We start from the raw sequence: 22,597 nt of genomic DNA on the forward strand, positions 1-22,597 counted from the left end.
TGTGAAGGCATACGCGCCTACATGTTCCCATAGAAAGGCTTACTTTTTAAACGATGCACGTGTAAATGATCTAAATAATATCTGTATTTTTTTTTTCTGTGTTTTGTATAATAGTGTCTATAGCATAGTCTCATTGATCCAGACCTCTCTCCGCACCGGAGAAAGGTCTGGATCAACCCACTGTCGTTCAGGTCGAGCGGAATGAAACGTCACCTGTGCACCTACCTTTCCTCACGACCACGTCACTACGTACGCGGAACCTTCACTTTCGCATCAACAGCGCCCCTGTCGCCCGCTCCGCCAAACAGCAGTCAATATAGTACAGGTGACGTTGGCGTGTGTAACGCCCACGTCTTATTATAAAGACTTATTAGTATCGGGCTGCAGGAATGCTCATACCAGGGGTGTTTAAGGTCTAAATGAATAAGAATATAAGAAGAAGAATTCTTATTGCACTTTCCAAACTGAAGAACAAAACTACCTCTGGCTGTACTCTTCAATCATTTACCGACATAATAACCCTTACAAAGAGCTCCTTCTCCTAAACAGATCTGATGATAATGAGGAAATAAATGGAGCAACCTATTGATTGCACAAATGATGTGCAAATGAACTTAAGAATTCCCATTTGGGTAAAAAAAATAAATGTCACAGAACATCGTAAATACAATAAAAAGTGGTTAACATCTCTAATATAATTGGAATAATCAACATTTGTTATTTGAGTATTTATTTATCTCTCTGATACAGATTGATTGTCATTGGGCAATAAACGTAAAAAAACTGGGCGTATTCTACAAATTGTACTTTCATCTACTACCAGGCTAAATTGGTAAATTTAGGATTTGCATATACATATTTAGATTTTATGATTATGCAATATTCCAAAAATAGCAACAAATCGTGACGATATAGAATAATTTTTATTAACATTGAAAACAAATGCACAATGCTGATTTTACTTTCACAACTGGTTTGAAAGTGACTGATAAAAAGCTTAATGTGCATTAACATAACGTGTTTTCCACTATAATGTTTTGTTGAGATTAGATTGCGACCGTGAGGTCAGAATATCATACACACCAGCCTCATATCACCAGATCAAGGTAAAAATCACACTCAAGTGCATCACATTGGATATACACAATCTTTCTAATAGCAAAATTAAAACATATAAAATAATGAATTATCAAGTTAAACCTGGACCTTCTACACCTGAAATCTGCACCATGCCTTATTGAAGTAATGTCAGAATTATGTTTTTGAGAATCATACAATTAACACTTGGATTAATACCCGGGGTGGAATTCAGATGTCACCTGAAATGGTATTTGTATGAATGAATTACACCTCTATGTCAGCTTTTCCCATCATGAATACTATTTCCACCTCATAATCCATATTGGCACATTTCTAAAACAGCTTGATATGACAATCAATTTGAGTTTTGGACCGTGTCAATGTCCATGTCTTCTTGCAGTCCGCCTCATTACTTGCAGCATGTTTTTGACTGCGTGCCACAGCACCCTCCAGTGGTTGATGCTGGAACTTCATCACTCAGTTGTTTGAGAAACTCAAAAGGGTTCACAATGCCTGCCTGTGATGAACAGTTAAACATAAACATCAACCAATATCGCTCTTATTTTCAATAATTATACCAAGTGAATTTCTCCCTTTAAAAAAAGCCTTCAACATAAAATGTACTTGCAATCTTCCATAATATCTCAGGTATATCGCCCTCCTTCCCAGTTTGTTGAGTACACAGTAAACGTTCAATTTCGCAAATATGTTGTAAATAACACTGTGCTGTAAATTGCACAATTCAATTAATGTCTAATCTTTATTTGGGGATCTGCGTTTGATTTGTCTGATATTCATGATTCATGATATCAGCATTTTTCAGTAAATGCAAAAACTCATGGAATTTGAGTTATTACTATCGAATTAGCTACTGGGGTGCAAGTTGGAAAATGTACAAAAACCGATGCTTCTGTGTGTGTGTGTGTGTGTGTGTGTGTGTGTGTGTGTGTGTATGTTTGTGTGTGTGTGTGTGTGGATGCCCGTGTGTGCATGCAGTGGCCATGAGAGCTGATGAGACGCCAGCATGACGCCACCAGCTCTACGACTGAAAAATTTTATAAAATAAATACATTTTCACACACCTTACACGTGGACCAACAAGGTTCAGAGGAAGCTCCTGGGGGTTGGATAGTGAACTCATCAGAGAATCTGGAATGGAGCAGGATTGTCGCCACCTCTCCATCCACCTCGACCACTTCATTAACCTGCAAACAAAACAATGCATTGAATCAACTATGTACTTAACATGAATATGTGAAATACATGAACCAGCCACAGTTCAATAATCTAGAGTAGCTACTGACCTTGAAGTGGTACTGAGAATCAAAGAATAAGCTCTCCCCGACCCCTGTGATGTTCCCGTTGTACATGACTTGACAGGGTTTGGTGTCAACTTTGGGGACTTTAAAGAGGCGGTAAGTGGCAGAGATGAACCTGAAGTCCCCTGGATATCAATGATGGATAAATAGCTGTTGATGTAATAAATGTACTATATATATATATATATATATATATGTACTATATATATATATATATATATATATATATATATATATATATATATGTTACATTCAGCAGACTCTTAGGATTTAGAAGCGGATTTGTGAGCATACAAACCCAAACTAATAAATACATAAAACAAACCGAGGATGTCCTGCAGTTCTTTGTTATCCACGGTAATGGCGCTGGCAGTGACCAAGCGGGGGCGGCTGAAGCCCACATCCTCAGCCAATTGCAGCAGATCTTCCCACCAAAGAGCTCCACCGATGCACTCACCTGTCGAAATAAGGGGCGTCCCAGTGTATTTAAAGGTTTGAGAGGTGACGACGCTCAGATTTCTCGCAAAGTGCGTGATGGTGACTAGTGTGAAGGGAGAGCCTCCAAATACCCCATAGAACTTGGTGGTTTTTGATTTCATCTGGTAGTCTTCTACTGCTGTAGACGTCACTGAAGTACAGCTCACCACCGCTCTGATAAACAACAGCAGGAGTGTGTACAAATAAAATATTTATGACCTTATAATCTTGCTAATCTTGTACTTTAAGATTAATCGTTACTAGGGTGAGGGATCCCATACTATTTTACTGGAAGGAGCAAAATGCAATAAGGAGATTGTACCTTGAGCACGCGATAGGCTTCATTCAGAACTCGCTTCTTATCTGGAGAGAGATTCACCACACAGTTGGAACTGAGGAACAACACATCAAATCATTTTATTCAAATATATGTTTTTGTGTTTAAATCTTACAAACATATACACATATATATACACATATATACATACATACATACATACATACATACATACATACATATATATATATATATATATATATATTACTGACGAAGAACAAGAGGGGGAAAAAGCAGCAAACAAATGTTAGAAAATCTTACATTATGATGTCAAAAGAGTTCTCTTCAATCCCAGCCTCCGTTAGCGCCTCAATGTAACCGTGGACGAAACTGATGTTGGGTTGGTCGTAGCCAAACTCTTTCATGTGGTGCTCCACAAACTTATTGGCCACATCCAGCTAGAGAAAAATAAAACAAATACACACAGACCTGTAAGAGGGATCGCTGTTCAGGAAGCAGTATGTCATTAGTTGTCCTTTAACATTAGCAAATAATGGCCCCTATTCGACACGTGTTTTTTGTTGTGCTGAATATAACAGGACAATAACCATAAAGTCACATTTACCTGAGTAGAGACTGGGCAGCATTTCCAAAATAGTATTAGAATAGTGATATATTTCATATTTCCTTTGAAATTGTTATTTGTATATATTCTTGTTTAAAAAAAAAAAAAAAGAAGCTGTTATGCCATAAAAAGAAGTTGCACAGTCCCAAGGTGAAAACAGTGCCGCCAGATATTACAGAAATAAATGTAGACATTAATGTTAAGGTCCGGTGCAGGTAAAAGTTTGTTTTGATGCATTTCTCACAACTGTAGCAGCAAGTCGCTGTGGTTGCGCTGCGTCGGGAAACAGACCATAACACCAAACCCAGTCAGCCAACCGTGTTACAGCCGCGTACCTGGTCCTCGGTCATGTCGATGCCGGTGACGTGGCCCCGCTGGCCCACCAGCTGGCTCAGCATGTAGCAGTCCCTGCCGCTCCCGCTGCCCAGGTCCAGGATCCTGCAGCCCTCCAGGCACTCCGGCACCACCAGGCCACAGCCATAGTACCTGTATGATGGGAGACGGGGCAGTGAAAGACGGAGAAACAACATTTCCAGTATTTATACGTAATAGCCTAGTCACACTCTTCCAACGCGCCCTATGTGTCTGTGGTACGACAAGCGTAACGATGGCTGTACTGACTTGTCGGCCACTTCAGGGTGCACCCTCTTCAGAGCCTGGCGGATAAAGGCGGGGACGGGCCGGGCCGGCGCCACGCAGGCATTCGTCTTCAGGTCCGAGGTGTTCTTCAGCACCTTGCCGTAGTAATCCTGACACGGTGGACAGAAAGAAAAAGAGAGGCCGTCGGTACTTGCAGTCATAACCACGGTTTGAATGCACGCACCTGCACAACGGGGTGTCTTCAAATTATTATTATTATTATTAATAATATACATTATGTCCTGCGTGAATGGAGGTTGGGTTTATGGTTCACAACATGGCATTTGAATAAGAAGCGATCAGACTAAAATACCGTTTACCTTCACATCCTGATGAATGCTTGCGTCACGTTTTGCACGCGCACTGTGGGAAACAGGGGAGATTCGTCACTGCAACAACCCCCCCCCCCCCCCAAAAAAAAAACGTCATTTAACTGGAATGACGTGGCACGTGAAGGAACACTGCTTTTGCACGCCGTGATGTCTGCCGCTGCAAACTAAAGGGCAAATAACCAGGAATCGGAGCTCTGAATATTCCGAAAAAGGCAGGACAATAAACACCGTCGAGAGTAACGACGTGGACGCGGGTTCTTTGGGATCACTTCGCTCCGGGGTGACTCCGAGTCGCTTTACCTCCAAGTGTCCGCCATCGTTTCCACGAACGCGTCCAAAGTCCTCGCACCGCGCTCCCGTCGGTTTTGTTTCACTCCAAGCAACCGCCAGGACGCGGCGACGGTGCCCCCGCAAAACAGTCTCGAGTGGGAACAAGTGTTGGCGGAACCTTTGCCACAGCGCTGCTGCTGCTGCTGCTGCTGCTGCTGCCGCCGCCGCCGCCGCCGCCGCCGCTGCGCGCTCACACCAGCGGCGATCGCCGTGTCGCTCGTGGGCGTCGCTTCGTGTGCGCGTAGCTGCGGTCACCAGTTGAGACGCTGTGGGCAAATATACGCGTTTTTGAGTGACACGGTCAATTTTACATTTGCTGCGACATTTGACGTGATCGTATATGCAACATTACCCGCGAGCCCTGCTCCCGTCTGGCTCCTTATTTCTCTCCCTTGTAGTCTTCAACTAATTCAAAACGTCGACACCAAAACGTTGCAACCTTATGTCTCCCTCTTTGAGGATATACGAGTGTGTGAATATACATACAGTAGTCTCAAAAGTCAATATCATATTTAATTATATGTAATATTAACATGTATTATATATTGTGTTTATTCAACCTGTTAGATGAACCTCTCTAAAAACATTCCCATGTGTTCTGAGCATGTGATTTGAGCTACATGACATCATACTGTAGATGTAGAATGTATTTAATCAAACTATATGGAAGTACAGGGACAGCTCCAACTCGGATTCTCCCATTTTTACTTCAGTGCGTCATGTACTAAACCTTCCAGGGATCCCAACGACCTCCCCAAGTCACATCGCGAAGCGCGGCGAAACCGGCTCCCGCAACGTAACGATGAGGATTATTATCACACGTCTTTGGGTACAACTGAACAAATGACACTCACTCCCTCGCAATTTTCATGTGAAAATACCCTTTCTTGTGAGAGAAAAAAAAATCAGATGACATATGTACATAAGCAAAACATATTGACTTAACGTTATACACAAATAATTATTATAACCTTTCTTATTAAAATATTGTATCAGGTGGAGCAAAAGCACGGCATGACTTTTACTCTAAACTCTGAACCTGGAATTAGCCATCTCTGTCATTCAGTGGCAGGTCGGGGAAGGCTCTTGAAATGAGTTTCAAATGATATCAATGTGCTTTCTCTAAACAACCAATGTGTGACCGGCTACGCCGTTGTTTTGTAACAAAGTCGAGTTTGCAGCCTGCCCCTCTTGAAGGGATTTGACTCGCTTGTGTTCTTCGTTCAACCAATAGACTAGGCTTCTATCCAATAGGATAAGCCGGCTGCATCTGGAAGACTGTTGTCAGAGAAAGCTGAAAAGGACGAGGTTTAAAAGCCGTTGGGCCTCAGTGAACCCATTGCACCTTCACACCACTTGTGATAATGACCACAGTCTCGACTAACTTTAGGGTGAGTTCTGCATTCGGCTCAATACCGTCACTTAAACTGGACCAGTAGATAAATATGCTGCATGGAGTACCCCGTGTGAGATAATTACTGTAGATTGTTTATACAAGTTAGATTATACATATTGGATTGTACACAGAATCAGAGTGATACAAACCTAATAATTGGACACTTATATGCATGTTGGTCATCCGCTTTACACAACATGCGACATACTATGTATGATTGCAATGTTAATTATTTTCATTGTACTCTGACAATTTCAATCCAGTTTTGTATACCACAGAATTTTGAAAACAAATGTTCTTTGCACTATTTAAACCAGTCTGAACTCCACTTACAGGATGCCATATTGTTGTATATAATTTTAGAAAAATGTATATTTGATCACATTTAAACGCATTTTTTGCTGTGAAAACAAAAAATAAAGCAGAGCTAGGGAATGGATAGTTACATACTTTATTTTAGAAACACAAAACCATCTTACACACTCAACAAGGTGAAATATTCTTCCGACAGAAGGTTTCACCCCTGTCTTTGCTTGTGCCTCGGGTTGGTCTTGCAGAACACAAACAAATGTCCCCTGCGCCGCACGATGAAACAGTCTTTGCAGCGTTTTTTCAGGGCCGTCTTGGTTTTCATCCCTGTGCAGGGCTGGAAGCAGGCAAGACTCTGACACTGTCCCAGCAGTGTTGTTCCAAGGGGAGCAGAGGATCCGGCCAATCTCAGCCCGATGGGTGATGACGCGACAAGTCTTCCGGGGGCTGCGCTGAGGGTGGAAAGGCTTCTGCAGACGCTCAGTGGGTGAGAGGATGACTTCGCGGCCGACCACGTTACCTGGGACAGCTGGCGAGTGAAGCAGCCAGCCAGGTGTTTTAATAGGAGGGCTGCCATGATGTCCAAGCCTGAAAAAAAATCAAAAGATATATTTAGAAAGAGGTGAACAATACTAGAGTTCAACAAAGCCTTTACTCAACATCTTATGAAACAGTATTTTGGTGTTGAGGGTAAGATAAATGTGTACAAAGCTCTTAATGGCTTCAGACCAGGAGCTACAAATTCAACTCAGCTGGATTATACATTTAAATGGATTGTTCCTTGAATGCAATCTTAAATCTTTTATTTCATGCGATGTTATTTGATTGTATTATTTGAATGTTTTTTTTTTTATTATACTTTGTCTTCATATTACACTCAAGACTGTTTGGGCATCCCATCCAAACAGGAGAATTCAAGGATTGCATGCTATGGATGTAACATTATGATATAATATAGATGTAAAAACAGGGTGTCAGTGTCATTTGTTTTAGCGCTGAAGGGCGTGCCGATAATCCACCAGAAGAATTTGTTGAGAAAGGGCCCCAAACAAAACTATTGTGAGATAACTAACTAAGTGAAGAATAGCAGTGATTCAAAACCAATAATTCAAGAGAGTTCATTCTTTTACATTACATTAAGCAGACGCTTTTATCCAAAGCGACTTACAATTATTCAAACACCGACAGACGCAGCCATCAGGAGCAATGAGGGGTTGAGTGTCTTGCTCAAGGACACTACAGCATGCTAGCAGGAGGAGCCTGGGATCCAACCAGCAACCTTTAGCTTACTAGACGACCAGCTCTACCGCCTGAGCCACCGTCCCCTCATTCTCTGATGAATTGGAGTTAATCCACTGAAAAGGGCCCAAGATTATTGTGAGGTTACTTCGAGAACGATGTGATAACTGCTTAGACTCGACTTTAGAATTGTAGCCTCATCATTCAAGAGTAATAGGGATTGAAATTCATTTCACTGGGGAAGGATCGTGGCCCTCCAACGTCTACTTTGAGGACCCGAAACTGAAATATACTAAATAAACTATTGGATTCATTTTCCTTGTTTGCATGGTATTATTACGATTCGATTGCCCTTCGTAATGTAAAGCACTCGGAGCTGCATGTTGTGTACGACGGGTATTATTCAAGTGAAGGTTATGTCTCCCGCTACCATACAAAACATGACGTTTGGCTTTTAACGTACACGACGTCTCTCCGCCAAATGCATTGTGGGAGAGGGCACACAGGCGTCAGTCACGCAGCCCGCCGGCCTCCAAGGCCACGCACCGAGGACACCTGAAACCAAACGCCGCAGCCATAGATTAAACACCGACGGAAGAAGAACACAAACCTTCCCCAGGAAGGAAACCCCCAAACGGCTCGGAGACGGGACGGGCGCCCGCCGGGTGTGCGCGGTCCTGCAGCTGGGAACACGCCGCGACGTCTGACGATCACTTCCGGTCCGCGGCGCACTGGGGGGGACGGGGGCCTTGGTAGCGGCACGTGACGCAGAACGTCTTCGGACGCCTAATGCCGGATCAAAAGTACGAACCACGCGACGCTTTCCCCTGATTTGTACAATCTAAAGTGGGAAAATGTCACAGAGAGAACGCACACGATGAAACACAGGATTTGAATACAATACAACTAGGAAGGGAAGCTCTCCGCAATGCAACCATTATAAACGTCCCCAATGAACTGGCAGATAAAATGTATTTATTTATATATATATATATATATATATATATATATATATATATATATATATATATATATATATATATATATATATATATATATATATATATAATATATAAAATATACAATTAGTTTAATCTTCTTTTTTTTTTTTTTGCGCTACCATGTCAACCGCTGCACCCTCCGGTGCAGTAGGTGGCGTAGTGCCGCAAACAGCTGTAATCTGGGAAAACAGCGCAGCGTCAACATGGCGGCGGCGGGCAGGCTCCTGTCCTTCAGCAAGAATGCCAAGTTTCTCGTGTCACCCCTGAGGGGGTCCGCTGTGCCCGCGCGTCGTTACGCGCTGGACGTGTCCGGCACCGGGGAGGCAATAACGCACACCGGCCAGGTGAGGTGGAGGCTGTGACGGCGGAGCTCGGCGCCCTCCCGTTAGCGCGAACATCCCCGAAGTCCGTAACGAAGGCTAGCGCACCGTGCTAAAGCTAGCCTTGTTTATGTTCCGCCTTAACAGGTCGGGTTGACGATGCTTTCCCGGGAACTCCGTGTTTCCGAGTCGGTTGTCCCTACCTCTGAGCTAAACGTGTCCCATTGCCTCCCTTCGGCAGACATGGACGCCCGCAGCCAACGTGTGGATCGTACAACAGTTGTGCCGTCATGAAATTAGAACCGAGTCAAAACGACAGAATAGGACGGATCGTTTTTGAGTCGATGTCGCTGGCAGGTGTGTGACGTCATGTTTGCCGTGACAGCCAGGGCGACCTCGTGTCCGTTGTCTCGGTCCGAGCGATCTGGCCAGAAGTGGTCATTTAAAGGGGTCACCTTTCCAAGCCCAGCCATTACGTGTTTCTCGGTGCCGACTTCAATGGAACGCAGCGTAACGGTCCAACCCAGACGCGCCGACCGGGAGGTCGTGTGTTTTCCGCCACTGGTGCCGCTCATAATCGATGCCGATTGAGACTAGACTTCAGACGTTTGACCATAACTACGATACGTCGGCGCACTTCTCCCACCACCGATCATACCGGTATGATCATACCAGTATGATCATATCAGTGCTTCAGGCTGCACATTGTGTTTGGACCTCGGACTCATTTGTCCGTTCACTCTTTCTCCCTCTCAGGTGTATGATGAGCACGACCCCCGACGAGCCAGATTCGTTGGCAGGCAGAAAGAGGTCCGTTGCTTTTCTGATTTATTTATTTTTGTCCCTGGTTTGTTACGATTTGGTGCCTCTTTTCAGAGGGGAAAAAAAAAAAAACCTACATTCCGCCCGTCCCCTTTCCAACTGTCTGCCTGATTTGTAGGTGAACAAGAATTTTGCCATTAAATTGGTGGCGGAGGAGCCAGTGAGTGACATAGAAGCAAGGGTGGTGTCCTGTGACGGAGGCGGAGGAGCCTTGGGCCACCCAAAAGTCTACATCAATCTCGTGGGTGCCTGCATATACAATTTTTTTTTTTTTTCTTTGCATACCTCGTACTATGTCTCTAAAACCTTATCTCGGCCATTATTGGATGTGCGTGGAGGGGGAAACCTTCCCAGTTTTTCCGATATTGATTGATTTCTTCCCTGTGTGTCCACAGGATAAAGACACTCGAGTCGGCACATGCGGCTACTGTGGGCTACAGTTCAAGCAGAAGCACCACCACTGATTACCCCTCCCCTGTCCTCCCCTATCTGTAAAAAGTCGATCTGGTTAATAAATTATATCCACACTTGGGTGTATCTCTGTCTGTGTCCAACCGGGGCTTCTTGTTCCACATTTATAGGTTTATTGGTGGACGTGGGATACAAATAATTGGATTTTGGTCGAATAAAGTTTTCATCATTTCCCCAACTTCATTCTCGGTCTTACCTCACCACCTGCGTCGCTTCAGCGTACCTGCTGAATAATGATGTTTTCACACCAGTATCAGCAGGTTAATTTGGTCATTTGACCCGGCAGTAGACCCAGGTTTTTCCGTTCGCACTGGTGACAGGTGCCAAGTGTTGGCGGGTGTTAACAGGGTTTTTGGTGCAGTGGCAGAGGTGTGTTCGTTGAGTGTCCGTGTGCTCTTGTAGGAGCTGGGTGCAGTTTCTCCCAGCGACCGGCAGAGGGCAGCACTGGCCTACACGTGTAGCCTCCTGGGGCGCCCACACGCTGGTCTAGCAGGAGATGTAGGTTCCCATGTACCCGCAGGGCATTTTTTGGAACCTTTTTTTTTTTTTTGTTTTGTTTCTTTTGGACCCTAATGATGTCTAGTTAAAATGTTTCATGTTGCCAAGGTCAACCACTGGCCCATGGCGTTCGTTTGGCGACCATCTTTAATTCAAGAGGTTTATTTGTCACATGCATATACATACGTTCATACATACATGTATATCACTGCATATTATGCAGTGAATTGAGGTCCACGTGGGGGGCAGAAACGCTGATTTTCATAACTCCTAAAGCAGAGAACACAAAAAGACCAATGAATCCACTTTATATGTAATTTTGACAAGGGAATTGACATGGTCCAACCACTCTTTATTGGTGAAAAAAGGCAAATAACAAATTTAAGGCTAATAACAGTAAAACCTTTGCTATTTTGCTTTGCAATAGCTTCTGCAGTAGCCAAATGAAACTTGTTTATTCTATTATATCAGTTGCAAGGTTATAAAATGGATGGCAATAACTAACTTGACAGAGGTGGCAATCTGATAATACTAGCAAATTGAAGGCAAAAGTCATCAAAACCCCCTGTTTCACTGGTCATCATCATCCATCTCAGGACGGTTTGTGAGGAAGACTCCAAACTGGACCAGGTACCTGATGAAGCGGGAAAAATGCTGGTGAGGGTTGAATGTGACTTCTGTTATATAAGCTTTGAAGTTTCACAATCTTAATCATGTACAATATCACAACTTTGTTTTATATAATTACCTGGAGTAGTTCTGACCATCAAATGCGAAGAACAAGTCCCCCATGTCCCTATTGATTCAAGATTTAAGAGGTTTTATTCATCACATACATACACATACTTCATAAATATATGCAGTGAAATGTCAATGCAACGCACCCGGTGATTATGCGCAATATGTTCTGGACTGAACACAAAAGCTTCCTTTTGTGTTCTACTTGACTAACTAACTGAAACTAACTGATTCCTAAAACGTAATGCAGTAAGTAAATAGAATAAAATAGAATAAAATAAAATAAAATAACTCAAAGGTAATGCTGAGAAAGGTGAGAAAGGCGAGGCAGCGTCTTTACCACCTCAGGCAGCTGAGGAAATTCCAGGTCTCGGTGAGGATCCTCAAGTCCTTCTACTCTGGAGCAGTGGAGAGCATCCTGACAGGCAACATCACTGCCTGGTTTGGGAACTGTACTGCCCAGGACAGGCGGGCCCTGCAGAGGGTGGTGCGTTCAGCTGAACGTACCACTGGAACTACCCTCCCCCCCTTGCAGGAGTTATACACCAGGAGGTGTAGTAGCAGAGCCCGCAGGATCATGAAGGATCCTCACCACCCCAACAACGGACTGTTCCAGCTGCTGCGGTCAGGCAAGCGCCTCCGCAGTCACACAGCGAGGACAGAGGGACTGAGACGGAGTTTTTTCCCGCAAGCCAGAAGAACTGTCAATGCTGACCTCACCAGGGGTCCTCACTGAGCCACACACTCAGGCTTCACTACCTTCTGTACTGTATGTAGCATACTGTACCGCATACTGTGTCACTGTTCTGGGTTGTTCGGTTGTTCGGTATTGCTGCGCCGTACTGTTGTATACTGTGCTGTATTATCCCACAAACACTACCTCACTTTATTCACATGCCACTTGAATGCACAGATCTGTATTTACATAATTGCCTATTCCATATACATAAGTCTATCCCATATATGTAAGCCTATTCCCTTTATCTATTCCATTTTATTTTATTTTATTTTATTTTATTTTATTCTCTATATTTTATTTTATTCTATAATTATTCGACTTACTGTATTACGTTTTATGAATCAGTTAGTTGGTCTAGTAGAAAGAAATTTTCTAGGTAGCTACTGTGTTCTGTCTAGGACATATTGTGTGTACTCACCGGGTGCGTTGCATTACATTTCACTGCATATATGTATGAAAGTATATATATTTATGTGACGAATAAACCTCTTGAATCTTGAGTGGGGGTACAAAATATAAATAAAGGCAATAGACTTATGTATATGGAATAGGCTATCATGTATATACAGATATGTGGATTAAAGTGGCAGGCGAATAAAGTGAGGTAGTGTGTGTGGAGATGTACAGAACAGTATACAACAGTACGCCACAACAATACAGTAAATTCGAACAGAACAGCAATACAGCACAGCATGCAGTAAGTCAGCACAGTGATCCAGTATGCAGTACAATATACTACATACAGTACAGTAAGGCAGTGGGGCCTATATGAGTCTCTCAGAAACTCTGTCTCAGTCTCTCTGTCCTCACTGTGTGACTGCGGAGGCGCTTGCCTGACCGCAGCAGCCGGAACAGTCCGTTGTTGGGGTGGTGAGGATCCTTCATGATCCTGCGGGCTCTGCTCCTACACCTCCTGGTGTATAAGTCCTGCAGGGAGGGGAGGGTAGTTCTAGTGGTACGTTCAGCTGAACGCACCACCCTCTGCAGGGCCCGCCTGTCCTGAGCAGTACAGTTCCCAAACCAGGCAGTGATGTTGCCTGTCAGGATGCTCTCCACCGCTCCAGAGTAGAAGGACTTGAGGATCCTCACCAAGACCCGGAATTTCTTCAGCTGCCTGAGGTGGTAAAGACGCTGCCTCGCCTTTCTCACCTGTGTGTAAACTCCATGTTAAGTCCTCCGTGATGTGGACTCCCAGGTTTTTGAAGGTGCTCAACCTGTTGACAAAAGTCTCATTAATCACCAACAGTGCATGCGTCCTCGGTTGTAATCCTCTCCTAAAGTCCACAATCCGCTCCTTAGTTTTGCTGACATTCAGGTGGAAGCGGTTGTCCTGGTACCAGAGTGACAAGTCAGCCACCTCCTCGTGGTAGGCCTTCTCATCGCCGTCGTTGATCAGGCCCACCACAATGGTGTCGTCAGCAAACTTGATGATTGGGTTGAAGCTGGACCTGGCCACACAGTCATGTGTGTACAGGCGTACAGTAGGGAGCCGAGGACGCAGCACTGGGGGGATCCTGTGTTCAGAGTGAGGGAGCTGGTTATTGCACTTACAGAACAGCGGCAGGTTGTTGGTCTTCACAGAGAAGAGCATGAAAACAAGCCACCCGTGTTTCATGTGCCCACCCACCTTAACCACCTGGGGCCCGGCTGTGAGGATGTCCAGGATCCAGGCGCACAGCAGAGTGTTCAGTCCTAGTTCCCACAGCTTGACAGCCAGTCTGGTGGGGACTATAGTATTGAAAGCTGAACTATAATCGATGAACAGCAATCTCACATAGGCTCCCTTCCGACCATCAAGGTACGTGAGCGTGGTGTGCAGTACCTGGGAGACCGCGTCATTCGTGGATCTGTTCTGCCGATACGCAAACTGCAGTGGGTTCAAGGTGCAGGGGAGGGAGGCGCAGATGTAAACCTTAATCAGCCTCTCGAAACACTTTATGACCACCGAGGTGAGGGCCACTGGACGGTAGTCATTCAGGCAGGCAGGAGAGACCTCTTGAAGCAGGACGGGACCACTGATTCAGCCAGGGAGGCATTGAATATCCTAGTTAACACCAGGGCTAGCTGGTTAGCACAGGTCTTCAGTACTCGTCTAGATATGCCATCTGGGCCCGCAGCTTTCCTGGTGTTCACACGCATCAGAGCCCTCCTGACGTCAAGCTCAGACACTGAGCGTACACACTCATCCCCAGCGGTGTAATTCCAATTAGCTGGCGAGCTAGCGATGACGTTGCCAGACTCAAATCATGCATAAAAGGAGTTCAGTTGGTTGACTAGGGAGGCGTCCACACTCACAGCTGGAGAGGGGCTGCTCTTGTAGTTCGTTATAGTCCACAGCCCCTGCCACAAGCGTCTGGTGTCTTGTTGCTCCATCTGTAGCTCCATTGTGTTTCTGTACGTTTGGCGTCCTTCACCGCCCTCTGCAGATTGTACGATGCCGCTTTGTAATTGTCCATGTTTCCGGATACAAGACCTTCGTTGTAAGCGGCCGTGCGAGGGTGCCACGGATGGATCTATCGACCCATTGTTTCTGGTTAGGAAATATCCGAACTTTCACCGTGGGAACGATGCTGTCCGCTAACTAAACTATGAAGCTCAAAGCTACTTCCATAAAGTCGCTGACATCACTGGAACTTGATTGGAACATGTCCTAGTCTACGTCAGTAAGAGCGTCCTGAAGTGCGGCCTCTGATTGGTCTGACCACCGCTTTACGTCCATCATCACCACCGGTTCACGCACGGTCCACGGCTTGTAAACGGGAACCAGCGCAATCGCGGTGTGATCTGATTTCCCGAAAGCAGGGAGCGAGATGGTTTTCTATCCGTTCTTGTATGGTGTGTAACAATGGTCCAAAGTTCTATCTCCCCTGGTGGCACACTTGATGTGTTGATAGAAATTAGGCAGAACTTTTTTAAGGTTCACCTTGTTAAACTCCCCAGCCACCACCACAGCCACGTCGGGATGTTCATTCTGAAGCCCGCACAACACATCAAATAGGTCTGATAGTGCTGTCGGTGTCCGCCTGCAGTGGAATATAAACGGCTGTGACGATGACCGTGCTGAATTCCCAGGGGAGGTAGAATGGACGGCATGAGATGGTCAGCTGTTCCAGGTTCGGCGAGCAGGAGCGGGAGAGAGTCTTGATGTTGTTGGGGTTACACTAGCAGCTGTTTATCATGAGGCAGACGCCTCCACCCTTGGATTTCCCCGACTCCTCCCCGACCTGTTGGCGCAGAACACGGAGAAGGACTCGGCTGGACGTATGGTATGGTCCGGCACCTATGGGTTCAACCATGTCTTCGCCAGGCAGCGGACGCAACCGTTTGTTGTATTGCACTTACAGAACAGCGGCAGGTTGTTGGTCTTCACAGAGAAGAGCATGAAAACAAGCCACCCGTGTTTCATGGCAGACAGCCAGAATACCTCTGTCTTGCCGAGATGACCCTTGCGGGCCTTGTTTTGGTACTCTAGATAATGACTGATGATGTTGAGGGTGGAGTCATCTTGAAGAGCAAGTCGAGATTCTTCCGGTCACACAACTTAATGAGGTTGTGCAGAGCCTCAGGCGTGAGCTTGACATCTTCCTCCTCGATGAAGCGCACCAGCAGCTGCCGCTGAAGTGCTTTGCAGATGATCTTGAGGTAGAAGAGGGTCTTGGAATATGGAGGAGGATCTCAGCATAGCCTGAACCATGATATTTATGGTTAGTGATTCTGCCAAGGTAGTTCATGGCAGTATTGAACTGCCCTGGAAAGACAAGTTGGTGCTTGTACTTCTCTGGGAACTTCCAGACAAGTGACCGGGGCTTCATGCACACGTCCAGATCAAAGGTGTTGATGGTGCACTTCCGACTGACCTCAGCTGGAGCCTCCTCAGAATGCCGCAGGAGCTCCTGCACCACCTTATACTGCGTGATGGGATGGTTGATAGCCCTGTAATAGTTGATGGTAGACGGTAGATGATTTCCGTTACTTGAGCTCACCCTTGAACCTGTTATTCCACCACAATTAAAATAATTCTTAAAACCAATTGCACCCAATTAGACCAAAAACTCCATTATATGCATATAGTTCTTATAAGGAACACCCATACCTTTTCAGCAGAATGGATGAAGGACACATTTGCAGGGAACTTGGGCCCCACTCTGACGCCAATGTTTAGCAGAGGGAGGGTCTTGGGTGTGTCCAGCTTCAGATGTCGGTCCATGATCCTGTCATATCTAGGGATGTCCGCTCCTGACTGCTTGTGGCACCAGGCTTTGTCTCCTGGACCATGATGCCATGATTGACTTTGTTTGAGCTGTGGACATTTGATGTGATTTTGTTTAGGTTGTCCCGCTTGTTGTGGAACACCTCATTCCTGTCCCCTGTGATGATGGAGGGTGTGAGGATGGTCAACACTTCATCTATGGCCTTGGTCATGGCGGTCTCCAGCTCCAACCCAAAATCATATGACTCTCGGTCGCCCAGTCTCTGCAGACTGGTGGTCAGCTGCTTGCTGCAGTACAAGTGAACGACTGTGGCACATAGAAGTATGCACTTGGGAAGATTCAACACATCATTTGCCACTGCTCTGCAGAGGTCTTCTTCCTATAGAGCGCTCAAGTCGACGGGTCTTCTCAAACTTAGAATCACTAACACCAGACAAGACAAGATTGAGGGACCTGTCAAGCTCCTCAGGCAATGGCATTTTTTGCTCAATTGAGTAGTTCATCTGCAGTGGATGGCCAGGGCAGCACACTGGACTCCAGGAAGGCCTTCTTGATGATGTCATGCAGGGAAAAGCCTGCGTCCTTTATTTTTTCTGCTGTTCCAAGCCATGCCCCCCCCTTGCTGCACTCTGCTCCTCAAGCTCCAGGACATATAGGCGACGCAGGAAGCTGAGCTGTAGGACCTGATTGCCGTTTACAATTTGCTCCTAAAGATACTCTCTCACCACATTTTGCGCTGCACTGTGTGCTGCAGTCTTTTTAGTCTGGCCTGTGTCTTCCTTTCTTCATCTTGCGGGTATGGTACAAGTACTCGAGGTTAAAGTTGTTACGACTCTTCTCGCGGTATCAAGCCTCTTTTGCAAAGAGATCTTCACGCTTGACTTTGCTTAGCAGACTGATTTTTCCGAGAGCTTCAGCCATGGACTCCATATGTTTCCATGCTGGCTCTTTGTTCTTCCGTGTTGGAATCGTGGTTGTTCACTTGGTTTTCCCGTGCACTTTTAGCTCAAACTTGTCACAGAAAATGCATTCTTTAGGAAAGAGAGAGCATGCTGCATTATTCCACTTTCGAGGAGAATACTTTGGGTATTCATACCAGCCCTCTGCGACACAGAGGTAGCACTTGTTGAGCTTTTCAATCGATCCAGCTTTGAGGTGAAGTTCAGGTAGCAGTTCCTATGGTACCCAGTTGTCTAAAAGTTTACACCATCTAGTGTTTCTGGCAGCACATCACAAACTGCCTTCATGCAATAAGACGAATGAAACGGCTCAGCTAGTCTTCTGTCACACATATCAAGTAAATGAGACATTTGCTCTTTGGGATCACCTTTTATTGAAGTGAAGGAAGTAAAGCGCTCATCAGATGCATTCGGGCGTGCAATACACAAGTGGGAGTAGGGCTTTTGAGAGGGGGTTCAGACACGTCATGGGTATGATCACTTTTCCTACTTCTCCTTTTCCTCATGTTTTGTTTTTTTTATAGTCTACCACTACAGAGGAAAGAATAATATCAACATGAAATTAGTTTCATGGATCTGTTGGCCAGCTGTTTTGAAAAGTAATGTAAAGTCTATAATAAAGTCTTACTTACTGGTAGCCTACTTACTAACTAGCTAAGTTAGCTAGCTAACATTACCTAGTGTTAGCTAGCTATCCAGCAAGTAAGCTAATTTGATGAGAATATACTCCTTAAATATATTATTTGTATATCCATACTATCAATGTAGTGACATGAAATGTCTCCAGTGGTAAAAAAAAATATGCAGAGAATACTTCCATATCAGATGTAAAATCTTCTTGCTGACTGGTGACGATTGTTATTTGAAATGTGTAAGTCGTGGTTACCAGTAAACAATAAGTACTTACCATGGCAACGGAGTGGCGTTCGTAAATAGCAGCGTTGGGCTGCTGTTCTTGCAAATTTGTAAATACAAATGATTTATGTAGATTTTCTTTGTGTGTTATATTTTAGATTTCTCAATTTTCTGGTTTGTTTTGATTGAACTTCCATTGCAAAGATATTGCAAAAAATTAACAAAAAAAAAATGAAGAATTAGATGGATGACGATGATGATCAGGAACTGATCAGTAATATTGTATATGATTAATATTGTGAAACTTCAAAGCTTATGTAACATAAGTCACATTCAGCACTCATTCAGCATTATTCTCGCTTCTTCAGGCACCTGGTCGGGTTTGGGGTCTTCCTCACCAAGTGAAACAGGGGTTTTGATGACCTTTGCTTTCAATTTGCTAGTATTATCAGATTGACACCTATATCAGTTAGTGATTGCCATCCATTTTATAACCTTGCAACTGATATCAAATAATAAATTAGATTAATTTGGCTATTGCAGGAAACCTTTGCAAAAACAAATTAGCAAAAGTTTTACTTTTATGAGGCTTAAATTTGTTATTTGCCTTTTTTCACCATTAAAGAGTGGTTGTACCATGACCTTTCTACTTCATTCCCAGATGAATTTGTCTTTGTGTGTTGTCTGATTTAGGAGTTATGAATATCAGTGTTCTGAAAAATTCTTAACTAGACACCATTAGGGTCCTAAAAAAATAGGTTACAAAAAAACATGGGCAATCTATTTTTCTAGTGGACTACATAGTAAAAATAAAATCAATTCCTTTTGTTAATGTTATTAAATCGAATTCATTTTTCAACTAATACAAACTCAAAGCTCATTGTAAATTCACAAAGTTACCTGGCTAGATTACTTCAAGTTCAAGTTCAAGTTCAAGCGGTTATTTGACACATACATATATATATGGTCTTACATATACTGTATGCAGTGAAATGTCATGACAACCGGTGTTTACACACAATAAGCTCTATAAGCTCTAAAAATATAAAAAATACTAAAATGTACGTAACCAACAGGAGGTGCTCGCGCAGGCGGCCGCAAGCGGCGGCACCACAGTCTTGATTCTGGGTTCTATAATTATATAAAATTATTGTCTGTGTTGTCTGAATTGTCTGTGTTGTATCAAATGAACATTTGAATCCTCCTCAGTGAAACTTACCTTAACTTACCTCCAGTACTTACCTCACAGAGTAGGCCTCCGGGTTTCATCGTATTTACTCTGTAACTTTCCCTGATTTCACCTTATCAGTCCACCAAAATCTGTGGAGGCAATGTTGTGGTTACCAGAACGTGTTTATTTATTGTTTCTCATGTAAACTGAACTATGTGACCTAATTGCAGTCATAATATATGTATGTGACAAATAATCTCTTGAACTTGAATATAAACGTTTCTTTACAAATGCGATCAAATGGACATTACAGAGTAAGTGGAGCTCAGCCCACCACCTACAGGTCAGAACCAGCACACGGCGTGCAGGGAGGATGCTGATGTACAGTCAATTAGTACTCTCTATGTCACAAATTTTAAAAGAAAGGTAGATGAATTAATCCAGCAAACACCCTGAAACCACAAGCATTTTAGCAACCGAGACACACCCGCTCCTTACCTCCGCTGCTCTCCCACTTTTTGGCATTTTTCCAAACTTAAACACATAATCATATTTTAATTATCATAATTTGGTTATGGTTAGAGGAAACCCAGAGGAAAAGCAAACATACCAATGCAGACCAAGTGCGTCTTTCGGTCCGCAAAAGGTTTTGTCGCTGTGTTTGTGAAGAGCAGCGCTCGGCTCTTCTGAATTCACGGTGCATCGGCCCTTCCTGCTGTGCGGACTCTGGCTCTGCCAAGCCTGGAAAACGTCAGGAAGGAGCCGATGTGATGAGACACAGCAGCGCGGAACAATACACGTTCTGAAGAAGATCATATATATATTTCATCAGGCTTATTCTCCATAGGCCTGCTGCATGCCAAATTGGGCCTTGCCCGGCTCTGGCTCCAGACAGTGCTCGGCTGTCCTGTCCCCAGTGATGCAGACAGTGGAACAGCATTTTCCACACCATGGAGCTCAGGTTGGGAAGTGTAGTCAGGCTGATATAATTGGCCCCGGCGACTCCTGGAAGCGGGGGCTTAGATTGTAGTTAACCTCATCTAAAGTCAAGACCCGGTGTGGATGATTGAAGGGAAGAGGTGAGCGTTGTTGTACCGGGGGAGCGAAGGAGCCGGGTCGGTGTCTCCTGCGGTCGGCTTTGTGGTTGCCGAGCCTGATCAGTGGGGAGGTTGCGGGTGGTTGGGTTATGGGCATCGCTAGGAGCAAAAATCCTGGAATGAAACTGAGCATATGAATTCTGTTGAGTCGAACAGCCCTGGGTTTCAATTATTCATTGCCCTTCAATACACCACGCCCAATAAAAGAAAGACTTGTAGCACTCTTTTAAACGTATAATCTTTGCATAACTGAGAAAACGACGATAACCCCAGGGGTCAAGCAGATAGGCTCCTGTTTGTTGCATGAACTTTGATAATATTAAAAAAGAAAAATGACACCTGCACTGTTGTGTGAGATGATCCAGATAAAAAAAAAATTGTCCCAGGGAGGTGCTCATCAGACACAAAACCCCCTATTACTTCTTTGCCAAGCGATAGATAATGGAGTTTAAATGCCATCAAAATCCTCAATGCAAGGACCCTACCAAACAATCACCCTCTCCTACACAAAACATCCTTCTAATTGCCCTATTAAAATATTCCTCCTTAAAAAATGTGTCATATTACAGAACTTCAGCCTTATTATGGAGCTCCCCGCAGCCAATTATCTGAACCTTCACTTCTGGGAAGTCACGGTGGCCGAGGGGATGGGGGGGTGGGGGGGGGGGGGGCTCTCAGGGATGGCTATGGGAGCAGCCTTGTCCTCATCCACTCCATACCCACACGATTAGGGGGGAAGAAGGAAAACTGACCTTTGGTCATTGTCTCAGGGTGACTTCACTTCAGAGTTAGGTGACAGAGCCCCTGACCTTAACCACAGAATAATGACTTCTTCCCATGCCAGGCGCTCAGAGGGTTACCACAGGGAGCGAGACACCTCGGACGACATGAGACACTTTCTGCAGAGGGGAGTTTGCACTCAGCACTTTGATAGTCCCAGAAAACCAAAGTGTATGTGTGACAAGATGCAAGAGGTTTCTCTGCGTGCTTGTGTGTGTGTGTGTGTGTGTGTGTGTGTGTGCGTGTGTGTGTGTGCGTGTGTGTGTGTGTGTGTCTTTGTTTTACTGAATATATTTTTTTAGTTTAGAAGTGCATCAGAAACATGGGCCCTCACTTACCAGGTGAATTTACTCAGGCCTCACTTTGATACCAGTACGTAGAACGTGTGTGTGTGTGTTTGTGTGTTTGACAATGGCCCAGACGGTGTTGAGGGGACATAGGTGTCAGACTAAATGTGCAGCCAGCGCTTTTTGTGGACTTGTGAACATATACCCCTAGATACCCAGTTAAAGACAAAAAAAAAGTTTATATATAATTACCCTGAAAAAATCTGATAGATGTTAGAGTAAAATTGCATTGGCACAGACAAATACAATTTTCCTTAGCTCATTTATGCCCCCAAGATGGTCGGTTCTCCATTTGACGTGTCACTGTCACGCTCACAGAAGACTCGTCTTTTATGGCCGACCAGAGCTTTATGTGTCACACCGTTGCTGATCCTTCCTCGGAGCAGCCGAGGCACAATGTAGATGCCTCGTGGGCGCGAACCCAACGTGCAAAACAACAAGTTTTAACATCCCCGACCTGTGGAAGAACATGCAGAGCGGGTTTAATCACATCACATGGCCCGAGGAACAGGGACCTCTGCCTGTGCCGCCGCCGATGAAGTTGTTTGCGGGTCTGAGGGATTAC

At 44.6% G+C, this 22,597-nt stretch overlaps 2 protein-coding genes across 2 annotated transcripts; one reads left to right on the plus strand and one right to left on the minus strand.

The window, feature by feature from the left end:
- Positions 1-904: 904 nt before the first annotated feature.
- as3mt (arsenite methyltransferase) lies at positions 905-5,191 on the minus strand. Its single transcript, XM_080015893.1, has 11 exons — positions 5,050-5,191; positions 4,738-4,780; positions 4,400-4,527; positions 4,114-4,264; positions 3,475-3,611; positions 3,199-3,268; positions 2,969-3,050; positions 2,725-2,856; positions 2,385-2,524; positions 2,163-2,285; positions 905-1,597 (listed from the first exon to the last, which is right to left on the minus strand). The coding sequence occupies exons 1-11, from the start codon at positions 5,064-5,066 to the stop codon at positions 1,490-1,492; spliced, it is 1,131 nt and encodes a 376-aa protein (XP_079872019.1). The 5' UTR covers positions 5,067-5,191; the 3' UTR covers positions 905-1,489.
- Positions 5,192-9,185: 3,994 nt separating this feature from the next.
- Positions 9,186-10,693, plus strand: ndufs6 (NADH:ubiquinone oxidoreductase subunit S6). The gene is made up of 4 exons (XM_080008945.1): positions 9,186-9,368; positions 10,101-10,154; positions 10,285-10,407; positions 10,562-10,693. Exons 1-4 carry the CDS (start codon positions 9,228-9,230, stop codon positions 10,628-10,630), a joined length of 387 nt encoding a protein of 128 aa, XP_079865071.1. The 5' UTR covers positions 9,186-9,227; the 3' UTR covers positions 10,631-10,693.
- Positions 10,694-22,597: the final 11,904 nt, after the last annotated feature.

This window comes from Zeus faber (genome assembly GCF_960531495.2).
Source record: "Zeus faber genome assembly, chromosome: 1".
Lineage (NCBI taxonomy): Eukaryota > Metazoa > Chordata > Actinopteri > Zeiformes > Zeidae > Zeus > Zeus faber.

Coding starts and splice junctions, on each gene's coding strand:
- ndufs6 (XM_080008945.1), top strand. CDS start 9,228: ATGGCGGCGGCGGGCAGGCTCCTGTCCTTCAGCAAGAATGCCAAGTTT. Junction 10,155..10,284: donor TCGTTGGCAGGCAGAAAGAG/GTCCGTTGCTTT, acceptor CCTGATTTGTAG/GTGAACAAGAATTTTGCCAT. Junction 10,408..10,561: donor CAAAAGTCTACATCAATCTC/GTGGGTGCCTGC, acceptor GTGTGTCCACAG/GATAAAGACACTCGAGTCGG.
- as3mt (XM_080015893.1), bottom strand. Junction 2,525..2,724: donor AGAACTGCAGGACATCCTCG/GTTTGTTTTATG, acceptor ATTGATATCCAG/GGGACTTCAGGTTCATCTCT. Junction 1,598..2,162: donor CTTGTTGGTCCACGTGTAAG/GTGTGTGAAAAT, acceptor TGTTCATCACAG/GCAGGCATTGTGAACCCTTT.